Genomic DNA, 13,979 nt, shown 5'->3' with positions numbered 1-13,979 from the left:
TGCCAGTTTTCTCACTGGATGCATATTACATGTGATGGTTGATGGTTCCCTATCTTCTAACTATGCAACTAATGCTAGGATCCCACAAGGTTCAGTCCTCTCACCCATCCTGATTTTTCTATACATCAGTGACTTGATACAGTTGCCCAACAGTCCAGTACATGGTTTACTGACAGTACACTGCATTCCTCCTCCTTCTCACTTGACAAACCTTGCACCAAACAAACCACCACAACTCACAGAGCAACAAACTCTGCAAGCCTAGATTCTGATCTCCAAACTATTCTTTGATGGGCTCAGATAACTTTGTTAATTTCAACATCTGCAAAACATGGTTCTGCCTTATTTCCCACAAAAAATAACCATGTTATCCCAGCCTTACCTTTGATAACACCCAAATCTCTCTCACTTTAGGATTACCTTGACATTATTATTATTATTATTATTATCATCAACAGCCGACCTCCATGGAGTCAGACTCATCATATGAGGTACTCACTATTGCATACACACCTGAGTGTGTTCTGAATGTGTCCACATCCACAACACACTCAGGCAATGCATTCCACTCACCTACCACCCTCCATGCAAAGAACCTGCTTCTCACTCCTTTGCTCACATCCTCCTTATACAGTTTCCAGCAATGGCCTCTTGTTCTACTTCCCTCTCCAATTCTATGAAAAATCTCTTCCATGTCTAACTGATAACAACCCCTGACCAGTTTGTCTCAATCATATCCCCCCCCCCTCTTCCTCCTATTCACAAGGCTCTGCAACTTACATTCCCTCAATCTGTCCTTGTACTCCACATTCCAAAGACCACTGACTACCTTTGTGAATCTTCTCTGTACCCTTTGCAACATATTCTCATCACCATGAAAACCCGGCGACCAAATCTGTGCACAATAATTCATATGAGGCCTGATCAAGACCTTATACAATGGAATCATAACCTCTCTATTTCTGCATGCCAGGGTTCTCTGCATCATTGCCATTATTCGATGTGATGTCTTCACAACTTGTGCAATGTAGCCCCCGAATTTCAGGTCCTTGTCCACTGTCACACCTAGATCTCTCATCTCCTCTACTTCTGTTAAAGTTTTCCCACCAAGTGTATACTTGGCATCCCATCGTTGCTTACCAAATTTCAGAACCTTACACTTGACAACATTGAAAAAGTTTTCCCACCAAGTGTATACTTGGCATCCCATCGTTGCTTACCAAATTTCAGAACCTTACACTTGACAACATTGAACTGAAAGTTCCACTTACCTGCTAATTCATGCAATCTGTTGAAGTGATCTTATAAAGCATTAACATCAGCCTGCTGTGCATTGCTCTCCCCAGTTTTGCATCATCTGCAAACAGCTGGATATCACTAGTTAATCCCAACCTAATATCATTAACATACAAATTGAACAACAATGGCCCCAAAACTGACCCCTGTGGCACACCACTGGTGACCTTTCTCTTTCGAGATACTGCACCCCCATATACAACTTTCTGATAACTATCTGACAGCCAGTCACTGATCCAACACAGAAGTCTGTTATCCAATCCCATCTCTTTCAATTTAATTAAGAGCTTGTCATGTGGCAGTCTATCAAAAGCCTTTGCAAAATCCAAGTACACCACTGTATATGCATCTCCTCTGTCCAAGGTATTTGTCAATTTGTTATAGTGCATAAGTAAGTTAGTGAAACATGATCTCCCCCTTAACAAACCCATGCTGATAACCACAGAAAATACTGCTGCTATCAACCCATTTCTGTATCCTACTTCTCACCAATCTCTCCAGGACCTTCACCACAACTCCAGATATACAGACCGGTCTATAATTTGAAGCTACAGCCTTATCACCACCTTTATGCAGTGAAACAATTTTACCCTCCTTCCACTCCCTTGGAACCTGTGTTGTTGCAAAACTCTTGTTAACCCTTTAACTTCTAACTTTATATTCTACTGACATTGTCCCATGTGCTGAATTAATTTTGCAAAAAATTTATGAATAAAATAAATTTAAATTCTTACTGAAGTAAGAAGTCCGGACAGCATCATACATTCTTGATATACACTTGTTCACTCACAAAAATGGCAATAATAGCGTTTTATAAAATTTACATAATCAAGAGGTGTTCACTTGATTATGCAAATTCCACACATTAATTTATGTAGAATCACCAGGATCTTCTTCATCTGAAGTACAGAATTCACATAACTCGGACAATTCCTCTTCACTCATTTGTTGTTAACAATTCATCAATTTGATCATCAGTAAGATAACGCAGATATTTACTGGTACACGTCATATTGTGACATTCCGGAAATCCCCACAGTCATGTGGTTTATGCATCGTGCTGCATATTATTATTATTCGTGACACCTCCAAGAAGTCCAAAGACTCATCGCGGGAGGACACCTACTGTACAACTCTCACTCTCCACCCGAACCACTACTACCAATCATCCACATTAACGTCATCTACCACCCTCCACTACAACTAGTATTTTTTGTCTGTAAATTGCGTGTGTTTAAAGGGCCGATTTGTCTGTATACAGGCTGAAAAACCCAAGTTTCCAGGAGAAAACCCTGCTACCTCCATATGAGATCGGCTAACTCACCTTCGATTGAAAAAAGTCCACATATAAAGATTCCTTCTGTCACAATGAGAATCGAACTTAGGCCTTTTCTAATCGATGGGTGCAATGTACCGTCATTCTTCCAATTGCGCTATGGGGGCACTTAATATGATTAGTTGCACTAGTTCAAATTTTTCTCTTTAGATGTCATACAAGGACAGAAACCCAAGTCAAATAAACTTCAATTGGTTGGCAATAGATGGAGGAACCTACCCACGAAGTTTGAATATCTTATGATGATTCTTTCTATACTAAAAATTTGTCCGAATATGGGAGGCGCACCAACCGTTCAAATCGAGTTAACTCGATTGTAGCTTTCCACGCTTCAGTTAACTCGGCCGTAGCAGTTAAAGGATTAAACAGGCATGCCAATGCTACTGCCAGTTCCCTGGAACATTCTCTTAAGATGCTTGGTGATATGTCATCAAATCCTATCACCTTATTAACATCAAGGTTATTTATTTCCTCAAATACCTCCTACTCATTCATAATTAAGCAATCCTCTCCTGTGCCCTCTACACTCAAGTTCCTCATGATTCCATCCTGATCAGGATGAAATACACTTATAAATTGATCACTGAATACCTCAACAATGTCTTCTGCAGCAGTTACCATTCTACCACTTTTATCCTTTAACTTCATCTTTCCATGATCATTCTTCCTTCTACTTGCCACATAGCTAAAAAAAAAAACTCTAGGGTTTTTCTTAGCCTGATTTGCCAATTTCTGCTCATACTCTACTTTTGTTTTCCTTACTAACTGAGTCACTCTCCTGGCTTGTTCTTTATATTCTTCATGTGACTGATTACTATTATTCATCTTGTTCTTCCTCCAAAGTACTTTCTTTTTCATATTTCATGCTTAAGTTCCACATTTATCCATTTTACACCAACCTTATTCAGCCTTTTGGCCTTTGGAATATATTCGTACATTGATGCTGTTATGTATTTCTTTGTAAGTTCCCATGCAGCATTTATTTCCTTACCGCTCAACTCCTCGTTCTGTGTTATAGTTCGAAGTTGTCTCCTAAGCTTGTCATAGTCACCAGCCTTATAATTCCACATATATCCTTTCCTTGCAAAAGCCTGCATATGACTAGCCACAACACAGGTGATTACTTCATGATCACTTTCACCAACTGGAGGAAAATGTGAAACCCCTCTAACAATTACATCCTCTGATGAAATGATGAGATCTAGAACTCTTGATCCTCGTGTGCCTTTCTTTACATGCTGCCTGAGATGGTTATCTCTCAAGAACTTGAGAAGTTCACTTTCCTTATTCCCAAATGCTATCTCTTCATTCCAGTCTATACTGCCATAATTAAAATCACCCATAATAATTACCCTCCTTTGTTCACTATTTCAAGTTATTTATACATTTCTTCATCACCACATTCCCAGGCCTATAGCAACATCCAACTAAATATGTCTTCCTCTCAACCTCCACGTTACACCACACTGCCTCATAACCATTCTTAAAGTTCTTAAAAGAACTGGGAGATGGACTGAGTCCTTGACTCTTTATCCCGTCATCTGAATGAAGAAAATCGGTGTGGATGGAGAGTTATTGAGCTAAAAGTTCCAGTCATGGCTGGGTAACGTAACGGCAATAGCCGAGCCTCAGTTAAAACTTCATTGGCTACAGCATTGCCATTCGTTACCCTGGAAGTCCTAAAAAGGACTTTTTTTCTCAGAACCCCTCATAACCATTGCCACTACTTCTCTCTTTCATGTCTACCTTATGTGGACTTAATTCCCCTGTGTTGGATCCTACTTTGTCTTAATTTATACCTTGGATCCGACTTGTTATTTACTATGATGTTCTTAAACAAAATAGAAGGTTGCTAGTTGATTTCTAATTCAAATATAAAGAAAATTTATATTTAAAGACTGCGCCACTTTGTATCTGAATTAGTTCAAGAATTGAAGATAAACCAACTCGCAACTATCTCTCCTTTTAGGTGTTAATATTATATATACTGGCCGAGTATATTTAACTTATTTATCTCTCCCGCTTTGGTTTGAATATTTTATGAATGGTGCAGTAAAAGAGATTCAGGCAAAATACAACATTAGATTAACAAAACAAACATTTAATTTCATCATCATCATCAAATTCCTGCCATGTACCCTCAAGGGGTGTACAGGATATGACAGTACTACATGAAAAATTTACATCATTACTAACTTCCTATCTACAATTTTCCTCCAAATCAGTCTGTTACTTGTCAAGACTCCAACATTATTAGATCTTATATTTCTATCGTCTAAGGCACTTTGTACCGTATCAATCCACCTATATCTTGGTCTTCCTCTGGGTCGTTTTCCTGCCAACCTGGCAGAGAACACTTGTTTTGCTAATCTTTCCTCTCCCATTCTATTTAAGTGACCATACCATCTGAGATTAGCTCTGCTAACGCATTCCTGGATGCTGACAATGTCAAGTTCTTTCCTAATATCCTCATTTTTAATATGATAATGGCATTGATGCCCATCTGTTCACGCCTCTAATCTTTCTCAGGACTCTCATATCTGCAGTCTCTAGTCTTTGGTCAAGTGTTTTACTTCTGACCCAGCTCTCAGATCCATAAGTTAAACATTTAATTTTATAATCACAAATTATACACTTAACTTCAAATCACTAATTAAGTTATTAGAAACACTTCAGCCTTCCTGGCAATACAGTCATGTAAACTCAGACAATGGTAATTCTGCTATCTCTACTTTACAGTCTTCTCACAGTTCCTTAAATTCCAAATACAATAAAATTTTCAGTAACACTTCTCCACAAACAATCACTTTTAATTTTACACTTCGGCTAATTCTCCACAATAGTTACTGTTAGCATCAGGGCATTCTAAGATGAAACTCACACACTTCTCTGTACAGAAATATTAAGGTTGGAATAATCTTACCATAATCTTTTCTTCTTCATTTACTTATACGTAAACACTTTTTAGAACTGTAAACACTTTGAACAGTAAATGGCACTCATTAAAATAATTCTTCTAAGCAATAACTGAATTAATCATCGGTCACAATACACATAAACAAACGTTGTTGCATAAAGCACTACTGATCACTCATGAAATAAGGCAACACACAATAATTCCTTAACTTGAGGTTTTATATGCACAGTTGTTCACCCTTCCGGCATTCAATTAATTCTTAGACACTACAATTCTAAACACAGCTATCGGTATACTTCAACTTTACAGCTCTACTATTCTTTAGTAACTTCGTGCTTTGCTTCAAGGTTCTGTGTGTCCTTGAAAGGTCGGCCCTGAAATTAAATCTCAATTCAAGTATTGCTAGTCCATTTAGTTGTCACTCAGCTGTCTTCCGTAGCTATAATTGTTATTCTACAACTTATTAGCTAACCGCCTCTCGACTAGTAGAATTTATTTAGCTGCTCGAGTGACTTGCCGACTCGCTATTATCGCACTGTGATTCCCGAATGCCCAATTCTAACCTAATGCCAATCTCTCTCTAATAAATCTCTAATCTCCTAATAATAATTTCAGCGTTCATCGCTTTTTATATCTGTTGTTCCCGCCTAAATTGTTCTCGTGATCTAAAACTCTTTTCAATAAGTCTTCTCTTCATGTGGTATTCCAAAACGTGCTCGCTCACTTACGTATGTTTCCATGACAACAAAACAAAATATAATAAAATTGAGCTATTACATAACATTAAACTTTACAAACAGGAATAAATAAGGAATATTTACATTTCAAATAATACGCAATTAATTTATCAAATACAAATTCTTATAATATTAACATAATAATAAATAAAATAGCTTAATAATATTTAATACACAGTCTTTTCATTATTAATACATATATCTTGATTAAATAATTAAATATTAAATAAAGTTAAAGGTAGTTATATGAATATTAATTTGTAAAATAAGTTGTTTACATTAAATAATATTTACAAGTCTAGCCTTTGTGATGGAAGATCATGTTGGATTCTGAAGCAAATAATAATTACTCTAATCTCTACATAATCAGAATCCAACATCTGCTATCATCAGCAGCACTCTCCCCCTCCCTTCCTGCCCTTTCTATCCTCACGAAAAACACTGTACCCTTCCATTTCTATTCCCGTTATGATATCATCTGCATTCAACCATGTTTCACTTATTCCAATGATTTGGGGGGGGCGAATAAACTCAATCACTGAAACCATTTTATCCCTTTTATTTCTGATACTTCTGGCATTTGTAAACAAACACAATAGTTCATTTTTAGGTCTATAGCCAGTCCTATCCAAGCCATATGTTGGTTGTGATTTCCTCACTACACCTGCCAAATCACCTTTATCACCACTTACCACATATACCTACTCAGTCTCCACTTCTCCACCCACATTGTAATATACCCATCTTCATACACACATTCACTGCCACTTTCAACATTTACTCTCTCTCTCTATGCCATGTTTCCCTGTTCCTCTTGTATTCCCATTCTCTCTTCCTCTCTCACCCCACTACTGTTTCCACTGCCAAGCACTGCTGTCTCTTCAGTACCGCTCTCCTGATTTTTCTCTTCATCTCTTCCTTCTGATTTCTGGCACGCATCACACACTGTACTTCCACACACTATACTTTCATCCAACAAGACTTTTTCCAGCACTCACTCCAAAGCCATTTAAATGCAACTCATCATGCCTGTATAATTTCATTCTTCCCTCAAACACATGCCATACATCCACAAACTCCACTCCCTTCTCCTCACACAGCTCCACCAACATACCAAGACATCAAGACTCTCTTGGCATAACACATTACAACCACTGCCTCCATGGCATCTAAGAAATTAGGATTCCTCTTTTATTCAAGGCATTACTTGAACCACACAGCTATTAATCCTGTCAAAATCACAAATCTGCCCATCCATCGAGTAATGGTCACAAATCAGGGAAGGTGCTCTTAAAAGCTTCTTAAAAATACTTGTGACAATACAGAAGAGAGCTATCAGTAGTCAGATTAATTAACAATTCATGACATCTAATGAACTCGCTCCACCAATTCTTGTACAAGTGTCTATTATCTACTGCATGCATCTTTATAAATATTTCCATAGTAAATGGCATGAGACAATTAGACTTAATATCTCCAAGCATCTTTATCATGCTTTTGGAAAGAGCAGTGGATATCATAAAGGATAATATAAGGGGAATTTCAATTCAAGGTACAAAAATAAACAATTTCATGATTTGCAGATGACAGTCATTATTGAAGAAGAATTAGAAAGAACAGTGCTGATGCTAAGTGAAGAAGAAGAGAGATATGGGCTGATAATGAACATCAATAAAAAAAAAACAATGATTTTGGAGAGAAGAGGATGAAAAAACAAATAACGATCAATGGACAAGAGCTGAAAGAGGTTAGGAACTTCACATACCTAGGCAGCAACATGATTTAGGCTGCAAAAAAGGAAAAAAAAAAAAAAAGATCTTGGAAAACAAAAGCTAAAGTAAACCTGACAAGATCTGGAAAAGTAAATTAGTGAGCATTGCCATAAAGCTGAGAGTGCTCTTTCTGATTGTAAGACATAGGTAATCATTAAAATCCTTTCCTTTAGTGTTACACGGTGATTGTCATTCATTTCAGACAAATTATGGAGACTACAACTGTGTTAGAAATAATGAGGAGATAAATATTGACTTTTGAAGAACATTTTATAGAGAGATTCTATGAATTGGATGGGTGCAAAAAAAGGAACAAATTGAGAACTGTATCATAAAGTAAACTGAAAAGGAAACTAAAGTTTTTTTGAACATATCTGCAGAATAGATAACAGTAGGAAGATCAGAGCCTTGATATTTGGTACAGTAGATGGTATAAATATAAGAAGATGGCTAAGGTGAGAGTGGATAGATGACATGAAAGAGTTTACAGGATTTGAGTCACCAGGCATTGGATAGAGAAATGGCAAAACAGGCATCAGATACCAAAAGGTATTGGACCAATGGATGATGATGATGAAATATTCATCAGAACTATCATCAATAATTGCTCCATTTATTTATTTATTTATTTTTCACTATCACCTGAAATCCTTTTACAGTCAAATTGCATACTCATAGAACAAGTTTCTCTTTCATTCCTATAGCTGCTGTCTTCTGGAACAGCCTTCTCTTCCATGTGTCCATATGTTTCCAAGGAATACATTGCACAGGCCTTCAAATCCAATGTGACCAAGTTCCTCATTTCCCAGTTCTTTTCCCATAAATGGTACTAACATGCTGTAGGCTGACCAACCAAACCTCTCTTGTATAAGCCCAATATAAAAAAAAAAAAAAATAGTTGTGCCAACATATACTATTCATGTTCCCTACTCTCCATCTTAAATCATCACTATCATACCTTGAAACACACTATCTTTCCAATCGCATTGTTATCTTTCACCCTCCTCAACAACCTCCTGATATCCATCTTCACATTCTCCTTAAGTCCAAGCTAGTTCCAACAACCATCATCAACTTGTTTGCTTATTCTACTAATTTTCCCTCCTGAAATGAACCTTATGGAATTTCTCATTTCACATACCTCTAATAATGGATTCTCCATACATCCCTGTTCTCAAGTCAGATATACAAAAAACTTGATTGTGACATAAAACCTGAAACAGAATCTGTGTTACAAAATAAAAGTGATGATTAAACCAAAACTCCATTTTACGAATCAACTTAAATTTCTCACTTGTCACAAATCAGCAGACAAGTACATTTTACGAGCCGCCTGAGTAACGGAAACTCCATTCACTTCACTAGATGAGAAGTGTATCTATTTTGATCAAGGTTCAATTTGATTGTCAATGTGGTGCTTGTCCTAGATAAGCAGTCAGCCACTATGCTTTTTGTTCCATGAATATAAGTAAAGGACAGATTATATTCTTAAATCTGTAAAATCTGTCTAATAATTTTCTAATTCTTATCCTTCATTACCGTTCAAGAATGAGAGAAATTAATGGTCAGAAAGTTATGAATAATGTGGTTAGCAAGAACCTGATGATTAGATTTCTGGCTTGGAGTGTGATAAATGAGTTGCATTAGTTATAAGAAGTAGTTGTGAGTGCTTTGCTGTTGAATGAGTTTAAAGAGAGTTGTGATAGACATTTTGTGAATAATGAATGTTTTGGTCCTTTTGTGATATGTCTTCAGACTCTGTTGAGATTCCTGTCTAAAAATAATGATATGATATGGATATTCATGTTTCAGGATGTCTGTCTTGAATATATGTGGGGGAGGAAAAGCTCAGTTCAAGTCCAGGTCATCATCATCAGATTCCTGACATGTATCCTCAAAGGATATACAGGATACGATAGTACTACATGAAAAATTTACATCATTATTAACTTCCTATCAGCAATTTTCCTCCAAATCAAAATGTTACCTGTAAAGATTCCAACATTGAATATCAGGTCTTATATTTCTGTCTTCTAAGGCACTTTTTACTGAATTTTATCAATCCGCCTCTATCTTGGTCTTCCTCTGGGTTTTTTTCCCATGCCAACCTGGCAGAGAACACTTGTTTTGCTAATCTTTCCTCTCTCATTCTGTTTAAGTGTCACCATACCACCTGAGATCAAGTCCAGGTTTGTACATATATATGTTATTGACCTCATTAACATGGTACTACTTTTTCTCCCCTTTGTGATGTGATACAGCATGCCTTTCAGAAGTATGGTTGAATCCTGTTAGGTACTAATTGTTATGTACTGTGTTGTTATCTTGTGCTTATTTGCTTTTGATAATGATGCCAATATAGCTTTCAACACATTTTTAATGTAAATAATAATGGTTTAATTAATCAAAGCCATTAATTGTTATTTATCATCATAAAATTGTTGTTCTTATCCAAATGCTGCTGTTTCTCTACACACTTCATGAAAGATATCATTCTTTTAAATGTACAATGATTAGAATTAACCAGGAAACTTTTATAACATTCTTTGCATATTTTTTTAAGTAGCTTTAAATATAATTTTGTGTCTCCTATCATTTTAGTGAAAGTAATGAACTAATTTAATAATCAATTTATTTAAACGTTTCTTTTAAATTGTTCTCTACCCCAATATTTTCTGGTTTCTTCTTTTAGAAATTTGGAGCTTACTTTATTCTCATTCCATTCTCCTCTCATGCTTTCATGTAATGGTGATATTAATCATTTTCATTTTTTATAGTTCAACAGTAAGCTTGTAGCACAGATTGCATCTGATATGCTGCTTCTCTTATGCCATCATGTTGCTATTCTGTTAGATGAGTATCCTGATATACCATGTAGGATTGTTGAAGTAAGTATTATATTTTTTGCCAAAATGTCTCTATCTATATATATATATATATATATATATTACAGTGAGATGTATATTTTTATACACTTAATTATTAGTGTCTTCCTGATTAGTGTATCCTAATGAAGCTTATGTATGTGTATTCCTGATGATGACCCTGATTTAAAGATTGAAACAGCTGTTATTTTATTCTAATTAAAGTAAGTGCTCTAATCCCAGGAAATCACACATTGATAGTAAAATACAGAATATTGGCAGACCATAAATAAAGCACACAAGCACACAACAACATGAAAAAGTACAGGTACAAACAATAATGGAAGACAACAATGAAGAGAACTAAAAGAATATAAAATTGTAAAAATTAAAATAATTCAGATTTAATGTGTACATTTTGAAATGCTACATTAAATTAATGCCATTAACATGAAATCTTCATAATGAACTAAATTATGTGCTATGTGCCATTAAAATCAAAAATTACATTAAAACTTTGACATTCAAAGTTTTGGTTAAAATTAGTCACCTCTAGTTACAAAGAGGGAGGGTACATATGTGATGAACAGGTGGTGTGAGAGCATTTCAGTCCCCTAACTGGATAGTTGGCATAAGATGATACTGTTCCCTTAAAACTGAAAATTGAAGAAATATGGTAAAATATACAGTATTTATTTAATTCAGATTGATTTTAAAGTGTTATAAGTGAGAAATTAATTCATTTACCCCTTAGGTAAAATTCTAAAAAATGAATTAATTTATCAATTGTAAAATGAGCTGTTACCCACACGGACTTCATAACACTGCCTCCTTAATGCTATTGAAAGAATGATGGGACATTGTACCCTTTGATTGAAAAAGACCCGAGTTTAATTCTAGTTGTGATGGGTGGAATCTTTATGTGTACTTTTCAGTTGAAAGTGAGTTATCTCATTTCATTTCATTTGGAGGTAGCACGATTTTTTCTTCTGGAAATTTCAGTTTTTCTTTCTGTGGACAGACAAATCAACACATACAATTAAAGAGATAGCATTAGTTAAAAGAATTATAAAATTGGAGGCAAAAATATTCACTAATGTAGAATTTTCACCTAAGTATCATAGACATTTCAGTACAAGATCACAAAAAGGAAAATAAACAATCGCAGACAATTCGAAAAAGCACCACCTGAGTAGCCAGTGTAAAATAATGAAAAGGATCAATAACAGATAAATTCCACATATTAAAAAAAAAATTATATATATATATATATATATATATATATATATACACACATAGACAAAATAAAGTTAGAAAAGATTAGCAAATTTAAAAAGTACTATCTCACATAAAGGAGATAGATGTAGATCATCGGATCTGTTTAATTAAGTTAGGAGAGTGGAGTCAGGTTTCAGATGTTTCTTTATAATGACATTCTATAAGGAAACTATTTTTCTGAAGGACTCGTCTTGTCCCACTGAACTCTATGTTTAGTGTCGATCGCATGTTTCGCAAGCCCAGACTGTTCAGGCTCATAGTATTTAATATAAGACATGTTCTGGAGAGAGTTTTCGGTATTGAGACCACATGTTTATTAAACAATAAAAAATAAAAGAATAAAAACCCGACAAGTTTCGTTCGTTGTAAGACTTGCATCATCAGGGGTAATAGTGTATAAAAGTTTAACACAACAACCAAAGATTAATTGATAATTAATAGTCCATTAGATGTTTTTTTTTACTTCATAACTGTTCATTAATTGAGAACCCAAATACAAAATGATACATTCATTACTATGTGTAATGAATGTATTCGCTACATTATGTAGATGATATTTTCGTCATATGGCCAGGAACGGTAGTTGAACTGATTGCTTTAAAAAAAAAAAAAAATTAAAACCTTGAGCATACAATATATCTAGCACACAGATGAAGCGAAATGAAGAATTACGCTACCTGACACAGAACCTCACACTTAATGGGTTTGAACCCAAGACAATCAAATTTTTAGATTCCTACATCCACCAAACCTCCACATCATCCCATGAAAAAACCAGGCTTCTATCAGATTCACTGTTCTTGTGGCATCTGTTACGTAGGCCAGATGGGAAGGTCAGGAGAAATCCGCATGGCTGAACATATAAAAGACATCCAAAAAAGAAGGGAACACAAATCAGGCTTAGCATTCCACACAGCTACTACTGGCCATCAAGTACTCTGGCAACAGACAAACATGTCATATGTTGATAAGAACTGTTTCACAAGAAAAATCAAAAAAGCTTAGAATCCCTACACAGTGCAATAAAAATCAAGACTTGATTTTACATCAAGTGTGGTCTACCTTCATCAAAAATTTAACTGCCTCAGATATAGCACATGTGAGCCACAGAAAGTGGCAACAACTAGCACTGTTCCAACAAGCATACAGTAACGAATGTATCATTTTGTATTCGGGTTCTGAATTAATGAACAGTTATAAAGTCAAAAAAAAAATCTAATGGACTATTAATTATCAATTAATCTTTGGTTGTTGTGTTAAACTTTTATACACCATTACCCCTGATGATATAAGTCTAATGACGAACGAAACTTGTCGAGTATTTTATTCTTTATTTTTTATTATTTAATAAACATGTGGTCTCAATACCGAAAAAACTATCTCCAGAACTGCTTACTCACAGAAACCTTCACTTACATAAGACTTATGTTCTTCTAAATGAATAAAAGCAGATCTTCCTGGTGTCTCCAAAATACGATAACCCACAAGGCAAGGAATCTGGTAGACACCTGGATTGCTGAGATGTGGAAACTTGTCCTTAGAAGAAGCGAGATAGGTGGAAATTTTTCTAGGTTGAAAGGCAACAAAAATATTCAGTACTTTTCAAACTTTCACTATGAATTCAGTAATGCCATGCACATAATACTTTTCAAACTAGATAGGAATGCAAGTTATTTCTTCTGTAGATACAATAACTGTTAAAAACATTTTTTGATGAAAGAGTCCTTAAAGCCATTAGACAAAAAGGTGGAATTAATGTGTCTCAATTCTTTCTGCGAA

The 13,979-nt window shown here is 35.4% G+C and overlaps 1 protein-coding gene across 6 annotated transcripts in view; it reads left to right on the top strand.

The window, feature by feature from the left end:
- The window catches only part of LOC150102202 (ral GTPase-activating protein subunit alpha-1), an 800,562-nt gene that overhangs the window by 478,835 nt on the left and 307,748 nt on the right, over positions 1–13,979 (top strand). For all 6 annotated transcript variants that reach the window (XM_090398990.1, XM_090398987.1, XM_090398991.1 and 3 more), the window contains one exon: positions 10,836–10,946. In XM_090398990.1, coding sequence (XP_090255116.1) covers positions 10,836–10,946 — 111 coding nt within the window. The remainder of the gene's footprint in view (positions 1–10,835; positions 10,947–13,979) is intronic.

This window comes from Typopeltis vanoorti, chromosome 10 (genome assembly GCF_054136105.1).
Source record: "Typopeltis vanoorti isolate ZY-2024b chromosome 10, IOZ_Tvanoo_1.0, whole genome shotgun sequence".
NCBI lineage: Eukaryota > Metazoa > Arthropoda > Arachnida > Uropygi > Thelyphonidae > Typopeltis > Typopeltis vanoorti.
The sequence above is the reverse complement of the archived record's forward strand: the minus strand, read 5'-3'. Positions and strand labels throughout refer to the sequence as shown.